Raw genomic sequence first — 10,316 nt, forward strand, 5'->3', positions numbered from 1 at the left:
GGCCAACCTTCAAACTCAGTGCCTCTTTGCTTGACATCATGGGAAAATCAAAAGAAATCAGCCAAGACCTCAGAAAATAAATTGTAGACCTCCACAAGTCTGGTTCATCCTTGGGAGCAATTTCCAAATACCTGAAGGTACCACATTCGTCTGTACAAACAATAGTACGCAAGTATAAATACCATGGGACCACGCAGCCGTCATACCGCTGAGGAAGGAGACACGTTCTGTCTCCTAGAGATTAACATACTTTGTTGCAGAAAGTGCAAATCAATCCCAGAACAACAGCAAAGACCTTGTGAAGATGCTGTAGGAAACGGGTACGAAAGTATCTATATCCACAGTAAAACAAGTCCTATATCGACATAACCTGAAAGGCTGCTCAGTAAGGAAGAAGCCACTGCTCCAAAACCGCCATAAAAAAGCCAGACTACGGTTTGCAAGTGCACATGGGGACTAAGATTGTACTTTTTGGAGACATTTTTGGAGCTGACCCCGCCCCCTCGTCAAGAAGCAGCTGACTCTAATTACTATTGCCACCTGAAGATATAAAAGCCAGTGTTCTGTTCAGAAGAGAGATGATTAGAGAGAGAGAGGATAGGCAGGGTGAGATCATTGAAGGCTGAGGAATGCAGAGAGTTTGATTGAGAGAGATATTTGCTGAGAGAAGAGGCTGATGGCTTTGGGGTAATTTACTGTGTGTGTTGTTGGTAGGAGCAGTTGGTATATTCTGTGAGTTTGTTGCTCAGTCAGACAGAGCCTCATTGATGTCCTGTGTTTCTGAGTGTTTGTGAAATTGTTAATAATTATTCTGTTTCATTTGTTCACAGGGGGAAGGGGAAGGCACCTAGGGAGTGCTTAGGCAAAAGGCATACATATACCCGTAGTATATTCAATGTCTAGGCACACTAGGTAAGACCTGGGCGGACCACCCCCTGTATTTTGGTTAGGGCACCAGGTGGTGCTGTTAGGTAAGTAGTGGGTAGGCAGGTTAGATAGGAGAGGGGGAAGCTTTGATATTTACTTTGGTTCCGTCCAGCCCTTTTTCCCCATATTACCGTGTAAGGAAATAAATCCTAGTAAACGGTAAATTCTGCTTTTTGTGTCATCCTTACTCGCACCTACAGCCCATACCTTTTTCACTTCACTTGGAGTTGAGTTGCAGCAGGGTGTTGCGTTCCCTCTTCAGAGGCGTGCGTAACATAATATCTTCAGGTGGCAATAGTAATTAAGGTCAGCTGCTTCTTGACGAGGGGACGGGGTCAGCTCTCCAATCATCAATTAGCCATTGAGTCGACCACTCAGCTGGTAGGGGAGAACTCAGGAAGCTATCTCCTGAAACACACACACTCAAATACAAACCACGACACAGAACCTGGGGAATGTAACATCGATTTTTTTATGTTAAAAACAACATGACGATTGATTATAAAAAACGTTTGACATGTTTCTACGAACTTTACGGATACTATTTGGAATTTTCGTCTGCCTGTCATGACCTGCACGAGCCTGTGGATTACTCAACAAAACGCGCCAACCAAATGGAGGTTTTTGGATATAAAAAGAATCTTTATCAAACAAAATGAACATTTATTGTGTAACTGGGAGTCCCGTGAGTGCAAACATCCGAAGATCATCAAAGGTAAGCGATTCATTTTATTGCTTTTCTGACTTTCGTGACCAAGCTACTTTGCTGCTAGCTGTTTGTAATGTTTTGTCTACTGATCGATGTCCTCACACAAACGCTTGGATTGCTTTCGCTGTAAAGCAACTTTTCAAAATCTGACACGACAGGTGGATTAACAACAAGCTAAGCTGTGTTTTGGTATATTGCACTTGTGATTTCATGAAATTAAATATTTTTAGTAATTTAATTAGAATTTGGCGCTCTGCAATTCAGCGGATGTTGACAAATGATCCCGCTAAAGGGATCTGTGCACCAAGAGGCTAAGGTATATGTCTCAGACCTGCTGTTTTCAACTCTCTAGAGACCGCAGGAGCGGTAGAGATACTTTTAATGATCGGCTATGAAATGCCAACTGACATTTACTCCTGAGGTGCTGACTTGCTACACCCTCGATAACTACTGTGATTATTATTATTTGATCATGCTGGTCATTTATGAACATTTGAACATCTTGGCCATGTTCTGTTATAATCTCCACCCGGCACAGCCAGAAGAGGACTGGCCACCCCTCATAGCCTGGTTCCTTTCTAGGTTTCTTCCTAGGTTTTGGCCTTTCTAGGGAGTTTTTCCTAGCCACTGTGCTTCCACACCTGCATTGCTTGCTGTTTGGGATTTTGGGCTGGGTTTCTGTACAGCACTTCGAGCTATTAGCTGATGTACGAAGGGCTATATAAAATAAACTTGATTTGTAAACTTCCGATTTCAACTGTAGGTGTCTGGTTAGACTGTAGACTCTTCTTCCAGACTCACATTAAGCATCTCCAATCCAAAATGAAATCTAGAATCGGCTTTCTATTTCACAGCGAAGCCTCCTTCACTCATGCCGCCGAACATACCCTCGTAAAACTGACTATCCTACCGATCCTTGACTTCGGCGACATCATTTACAAAATAACCTCCAATGCTCTACTCAGCAAACTGGATGTAGTCTGTCAGTGTAATTGTTTTGTCACCAAAGCCCCATATACTATCCACCACTGTGACCTGTATGCCTTTTTGGCTGGCCCTACATATTCGGCGCCATACCCACTCGCTCCAGGTCATCCATAAGTCTTTACTAGGTAAAGCCCCGCCTTATCTCAGCTCACTGGTCACCATAGCAACACCCACCCATAGCACGTGCTCCAGCAGCTATATTTCACTGGTCACCCCCAAAGCCAACACTTCCTTCGCTGCCTTTCCTTCCAGTTCTCTGCTGCCAATGACTGGAACGAATTGCAAAAATCACTGAAGCTGGAGACTTATATCTCCCTCTCTAATTTTAAGCGTCAGAGCAGCTTACCGATCACTGTACCTGTGCACAGCCAATCTGTAAATGGCACACCCGACTACCTCATCCCCATATTGTTACTTATCCTCTTGCTCTTTTGCACCCCAGTATCTCTACCTGCACGTCTATCACTCCAGTGTTAATGCTCAATTGTAATTATTTTGCCTCCCATGGCCTATTTATTGCCTTACCTCCCTACTCTTCTCCATTTGCACATAGATGTTTCTGTTGTGTTATTGACTATATGTTTATGTGTAACTCTGTTATTTTTGTCGCACTGCTTTGCTTTATCTTGGCCAGGTCACAGTTGTAAATGAGAACTTGTTCTCAACTGGCCTACCTGGTTAAATAAAAATTTAAACAATTCAGTGAATAAGGAAGTGTAGCCCATCCCAAACGTTCAGCATCACATTGACACAATATCCTTGGTGTGTTAGTTTCTGATGTTACATAAATGTTCTCAGCATGCAGCTGGTTTGAATCATACCTCCGTGAATAATCCCTGCCTCACCATAACCTGCTCAGAATAGTTTGTTGTAGCCCTCCTGCTCATTTTGGTCCCCCTCCCCAGGTACCCCAGAGCTGGGCCCGCCAGAGAGGAAGGAACTGGAGACCAAACTGAAGGAGCGGGAGGAGTTCCTGTTACCCATCTACCACCAGGTAGCCGTGCAGTTCGCTGACCTCCACGACACCCCGGGACGCATGCAGGAGAAGGGCGTCATCACGGTGAGACGACACTGTCACAAAGTCACGCTGAAGCAAAAGTGATCACAACAGAGATTGTGTCAGAACACTATGAAAATGAAGGGTGCAATAGGGTCCCCCATAGCTATATGAGAAGAAATGTTACAAAGTTTTTCTTTGATAAAATCTAACTCATACACACACAACTGTGTCTATGCGGTATGTGAGTAACCAAGCCTGTATTACCCAGGATGCAGTAGCCTGGTACAGTTGATGAGATGCCTAGGGAATAGTGTGTTCGGTAGAGGCCTAGGGAATAGTGTGTTCGGTAGAGGCCTAGGGAATAGTGTGTTCGGTAGAGGCCTAGGGAATAGTGTGTTCCAATCTCTCTCAGGCTGTGAGACGTGTCTTTATAATTATCTTCTGATGACCCGGCCCATCACCTCAGCAAGCACAGAACAGCCCCAGGCAGAATTCCAGGCTCTCTCTATCACACACACGCTCACACACTTGAAACACACACTCGTGTACGCACAATGGGTTACTTCATGAGAGAGGACTGCTGGGGCATTTCTGTATAAGAGATGACAATCTCTCTGACGCTCTCAAGATGCATGCAAATGTAACAGCACAATAATCTGTGATTGACAGACACACAGATTCTCATTAGAATACCAAGGACCAATGGATTTCTCTGGAGTGGCGATTTTTCTCACTCAGTGGCGATTTTAGCATGTTAATCTTGGTGGGGCAACAGCAGAGCTTTATTTCCAGCACCATGGAGGGAATCCTTACCACAGCTACACCTGGCTATCAGTGGATCCTTCTGGGAACGAAACAATTCATTCAGCCTCGTTTACTACCTTTAAAAAAAACATGGCTGACCATATCTCCCTGGCATATTACATCATTTATGCAGCAGCATATAAGACATTGTTGTGCGCGGCGGTTACAATTCCGAGTTGGATGACCGTTCAAAACATAATTTCCCCATCTGACTTCCCAGTTGCAATGCTTGTGGTTAGCCACTGTCACCTATTCCTTCCAAATTTGCAATTTCCAACTTGTTGTGTAATGTTTATGTCCAATGGTCGATGAGCACTGATACGTTTTAGCTATATTTTCTCTTCATTATTTCTCTTCATATGACCATATCCTTAAATAAGGATTAAAAAGGATTTGCCAGTAGACTTGATTCATGACGATGACTGCTAGCTAAGATTGTGAAAGTAAGATGTTGACATGATCAGTCCAATCAAAGCTACTGTACATATAATGTGATTTGATGTCATTTCTATGGCCAATGACCTTAAGTGCCCTTCCAAGAAGGCTCGTAATATAACTATGGTAGGACCCAAAGGGCTGAAATTTTGGCTGTACAAAAGGACTGAAGCTAGGCGATTGCACAAGGTCCCCATGAGTGACAGAATACTGAGCCAATCATGGTGCAATGCTGCTCATTTCTGCTGGCCCGCCCCACCACCACAGAAAGCACTGAGTGAGACTGAAACACCTGCATTTTGGAGCTGCCTTACTCAAGAAAACAAAATAGAGACCATGGTTGTATACGGCTTTATTAACTCAATTATATATTTTTTTCCCACAATGCTTTCAAACTGATATGTGACACGTATTAATGCCAAAATAAAAAATATAAACCTCAAAGCAGGTGGGGCTCAGCCCAAATAAATGACAGGATGCCACTGCTTGCACTCATAAGTTCTCATATCATGATGAACAAATATCTTATTCAGTTCAAAATAATAAAATCTATGTAAACTAAGTATTGTCAGATATTAGATCATGTTTTGGTGAATAACTACACATTATACGATTCTATTTAAATGTTAAAAGTACAGTGTCAGCCAGTATGGCTTCTCTGTGAGACATATCCTCTCTGAAGCGCTGGTGTGTGTGGTTGGTTTCCCAGGACATCCTGGAGTGGCGGACGTCACGTCACTTCTTCTACTGGCGTCTGAGGCGTCTGCTGCTGGAGGACACGGTCAAGATGAAGATCCAAGTGGCCAACAGCGAGCTGACTGATGGACAGATTCAGGCCATGCTGAGACGCTGGTTCGTAGAGGCTGAGGGGACCGTCAAGGTGACTGTCCAGTGCCTGCTCCTCTACTTTCCTTAATCCAGCCCACCACAGCACCGAGACACTGACGGTCACTGTCGGCTAGAGGCTGCAGAGTATATCTATACCTTCCTTTACAGCCTCATAATTAAAGTCTGGTTTTAGTCATTTTCAAAACAAATACATTCCGATCAGTTAAATTTCAAAGCAGGCGTTGTGGTATCTTGGATATGGCTAGGTAGAAATAACCTGAAGTGATGGTGATCGAAGAGATGTCCCTCAGCCCAGACTGCTGCCTTCAGGGGTGACTAGAAAAAGCCCAGCTCCTGAGGTACATTGAGAGTATATCTTTAGAAGCGGCCGTCTTGTTAGCTTAATACATTACTCCAATCAGGGCCGGCTATCTTAAGCTACAATTAATCCGAGCCCTGGCACGTGCAGATAGGAGTGCGACACGCTGTTTCTTAATTAAAATCAAACGGATAAAAAATGATTAATAAGGGCATTAAATGTTCTTGCGGACTACAAGCAGGAGCGCTCTTAAAACGGCGTGAGGTCACGCCCTCCCAATCTGCCTAAGCCCCCCCCGTCTGCCTTTGTTTGGGATCAGAGACTGGCTGCGCTCATGAATAGGGATCCCTCTATCAGGTCCAGTCAAAAAGGCATCAGTGGTCTGCTTTGTAGCTCTTTCACTTCTGATAGGATATTATTTTAATTTTTTTTCACTTTCTTGGTTTGCTAGTTCAATCAAGCAAGGCTATGAGAAAATTGTAGTACTCTCCTGCTCGAAAATGGGTAAATTTAAGGCCCAAAAAAGTAATGTTCCTCTCTTCTCTCTGTGGTATGTGTGCAGGCGTATCTATGGGACAGCAATGAGGAGGTAGTGGAGTGGCTGGAGAAGCAGCTGAAGGAGGAGGAGGGGGCCAGGTCTATCGTCGACGAGAACATTAAGTACATCCGCAGGGACCACATCCTCAAGCAAATCCGCAGGTGAGTCAGACAGCCTGTTTAACAGGCAGATCACTGGGAACTTACCGGCCTTTATGATGTCAGATAGCAGTCAACTCAAAGCCTTGTATAGTACCATATGTTTATGCAGTGGGATATTTCTTGGTGTCAGGAAAGTGGGATGTCACTGATTACCACAGAATCAATTTATTCCATGTAATCTGTTTTACTGTGCATTGCCTTAATTTCACTCACAATCTCTCATCTCTTTTCTTAGCCTGGTCCAAGCCAATCCTGAGGTTGCCATGGATTCCATCGTGCACATGACCCAACACATCTCCCCAACACAGCGTGCTGAGGTGGTCCGCATCCTGTCTACCATGGATGCTGCCCCGGCCGATACCTAAGCCTCATTTATACCTGGTTCTAACATGCGTCCTTTGTCTTGATCTTGTCCACATTCTGATCTTGTCCACATTTTTTGTGAGGTATAGATTATTGTGGTCATATCTTCCTGACCACCTCCGGAGGTAGTCAGGGACCCATTGTATTTGGATATCAATCCATTGTAAACAGATCTGGATGGTCAATCCATTTAAATCATTATACTGGTATCTAAAACCATTGACAGGTAGCTCCATTGACTTATGGCATCAATAATTGTTTAACACAAAATATATATATTTTGAAAGAATCTGTCACATAATTTGCATACAGGGAGGCACCAGGAAATCTGGTCACAATGGTTGGTGGATAAGAGACACATTTTACTACCATGTGTAGATCTAATTGTATTTGTCACATGCGCTGAATACAACAGGTGCAGACTTTACTGTGAAATGCTTACTTACCAGCCTTTTCCCAGCAATGCAGAATAAAAAAAGGAAGTAATAACACAATCAATTAACAATATCGAGGCTATATACAAGGAGTACTGGTACCGAGTGGATGTGCAGGGGTACGAGGTAGTTGAAGCAATCAGGAAAGATAAGCGTATCAGCAGCGTGTGTGGGTAGAGTCCAGTGAGTATGCAAGAGAGTCAGTGGAATTTTTAAATAAAATGGTATTCATCAATGTGGGCACAATCAGAATGTGAATATGATCCGGACAAAGGACTCACGTTAGCACCAGTTATAAACCTAGAGGGCCTCCCCTCTCTTCCTAGCCTGGCCCCACTGCACTCTGGCACTGCCCCTGTGGAGGAACTGTGCTGGAAACTGGGGCTGGAGGAGCCTACATGGCAGCCGATGAGTTTGTGCTGTTACTGATGAAACTGTTGGCAATGATTCTGGAGGGAGGGGGGGGAAGAGTGGAGACACACGGGGACTGATGTCCAGGGTAATGAATTTACACAAGTCTTACAGAATGTGTGTTCGTGTTGATAAACTCCTTCCTTTTTCTCTGAGAATAGCCTCAATTTGTTGGGGCATGGTGTTGAAAGCATTCTTACAGGGATGCTGGCCCATGTTGATTCCAATGCTTGCAACAGTTGTCAAGTTGGCTGGATGTCCTTTGGGTGGTGGACCATTCTTGATACACACGGGAAACTGTTGAGCATGAAAAACCCAAACCGGTGCACTTGACACCGGTGCACAGCTTGCCTGTTCAAAGGCACTTAAATATTTTGTCTTGCCCATTCACCTTCTGAATGGTACTCATACACAGTCCATGTCTCAATTGTCTCAAGGCTTAAAAATCCTTCTTTAACCTGTGTCCTCCCCTTTATCTACACTGATTGAAGTGGATTTAACAAGTGACATCAATAAGGCATCATACTGTAGCTTCCACCTGGTCAGTCTGTCATGGAAAGAGCAGGTGTTCATGTTTTGTACACTCAGTGTATCTAATATATGTGTATATGTAAGTGCAATTTGAATAATTATCAACAAAGCAGAGACCAGAAATTATATACTTGTATAGCTAACATGAATGAGGCCAAGCTTAGGGACTACACAATTGACCAAAGTGGAAGCAGCTCTTCATCCATTTGCAATCATAAAGAGCCTCTGTCCTATGGGAAAGGAAAACATGCATTGGGTTTTGGGGTGTTTTGATGGTGATCTTGAAAATAAGATGCCAGTAGACTGCTGGGAGGGTTCACTAGGGTGGGGGGGTTAGTACACATTTTGGAGGGAGCACTTATTTACTGATAAAACCCATGGTAGAGAGTGTTGCATGGCGCTACCGGGGCATTGTGATTGGGAAAGTGGGCTGATCTTTCCAGGGACTGGAGTGCTGGAGAGGAGTCCAGCAGGAGGAGAGGCCAATTCAGACCAACCACACTGGCCCTGGGGTGAGCCAAGGCAGGCAGACACATGCTGAAGCAGATAGACGAGCAGTTGTCGCCTTACACACATTGCTTTGAATGGACCTTACTGTTCTATTACTTACATTAGGCTTTAGTGCAGCACAGCTTGCTCTTTAGTTTACTAAAAGTCTGACACACAAGCAAACACTATCAATGGTAATTGTTGCCATAATGGTTAAGAATCAATAGTTTTCTACCGTGTGGTATATTTTTGGCTATTATTGTGGCTTATTCCCACCAAAAAAACATGTTGAAAATGTGTTTTTTCTGTATTTGTTTTTGTTGAAAATGTGAAACATTTGGGTGACTAATTTATTAAATGGCAATCATGTTAAAGAGAACTAGGTAATGTACACTGGAGTTACAGTCAGTATTACAGGTGTGTTTTAAAATGTTCACTAATTTTGAGTTAATTATTGATCCGCAGTTATTTCTCTCCATGGAGTCATTGGGATCGGGGTTTGCTATTAAAAAAAAATAATGTTTGCTTGCTCACTCAAACTCTAGGCCTAGGTCCTATTACTACAACATTCAAATGTACAAAAAAGTATCTGAAATGGAGCATAAACAACTGTTTTATATAGTTTAATAACTAGTGGTGTAAAAATACTTTAAAGTACTACTTAAGTAGTGTTGTGGGGTATCTGTACTTTACTATTTATATTTTTGACAACTAATGTACTTTCTACTCCATATATGTTCCCTGACACCCAAAAGTACTTGTTACATTTTGGATGCTTAGCAGGACAGGAAAATGGTCCAGTTCACATACTTCAAGAGAACATCCCTGGTCATCTACTGGCAGACTCCTCTGATCTCTGGCAGACTCACTAAACACATGCTTTGTTTGTAAATGATGTCTGAGTATTGTAGTGTGCCCCTGGCTATCCATAAATAAAAACTAAACTGCTGTTTGGTTTGCTTAATATAAGTCATTTTAAATTATTTATATTTTTACTTTTGATACTTAAGTATAAACCAGACTTTTATTCAAGTAATGTTTTACTGGGTGACTTACTTTTCCTTGAGTAATTTTCAATTATGATATCTTTACTTTTACTCAAGTATGACAATTGGGTACATTTTCCACCACTGTTAATAAAAGATAGATATTGATGTCCACTAGGCTGATGACATACAACTGTATACAAAGGTCAAACTTTAGTCCAATTGTGGCCTGGGGTGGTCAAGCTGTTAGGGCTACTGGCTTCAGCACGCACATATAGGCCTACCATGTTGGCGTGGGTTCGATTCTGGCACAAATACAGTGCATTCGGGAAGTATTCAGACCCCTTGACTTTTTCCACTTTTTTTGTTACGTTACACCCATTTTAGAATAAGG

At 43.0% G+C, this 10,316-nt stretch overlaps 1 protein-coding gene across 9 annotated transcripts in view; it reads left to right on the top strand.

Annotated features, from left to right (window-relative positions):
• The window catches only part of acaca (acetyl-CoA carboxylase alpha), a 60,520-nt gene extending 50,635 nt beyond the window's left edge, over positions 1–9,885 (top strand). For all 9 annotated transcript variants that reach the window (XM_055869053.1, XM_055869045.1, XM_055869036.1 and 6 more), the window contains 4 exons: positions 3,529–3,683; positions 5,572–5,742; positions 6,572–6,708; positions 6,944–9,885. In XM_055869053.1, the coding sequence (XP_055725028.1) occupies positions 3,529–3,683; positions 5,572–5,742; positions 6,572–6,708; positions 6,944–7,073 (593 nt within the window). In that variant the 3' untranslated portion in view covers positions 7,074–9,885. The remainder of the gene's footprint in view (positions 1–3,528; positions 3,684–5,571; positions 5,743–6,571; positions 6,709–6,943) is intronic.
• The last annotated feature ends 431 nt before the right edge of the window (positions 9,886–10,316 follow it).

This window comes from Salvelinus fontinalis, chromosome 2 (assembly GCF_029448725.1).
Source record: "Salvelinus fontinalis isolate EN_2023a chromosome 2, ASM2944872v1, whole genome shotgun sequence".
Lineage (NCBI taxonomy): Eukaryota > Metazoa > Chordata > Actinopteri > Salmoniformes > Salmonidae > Salvelinus > Salvelinus fontinalis.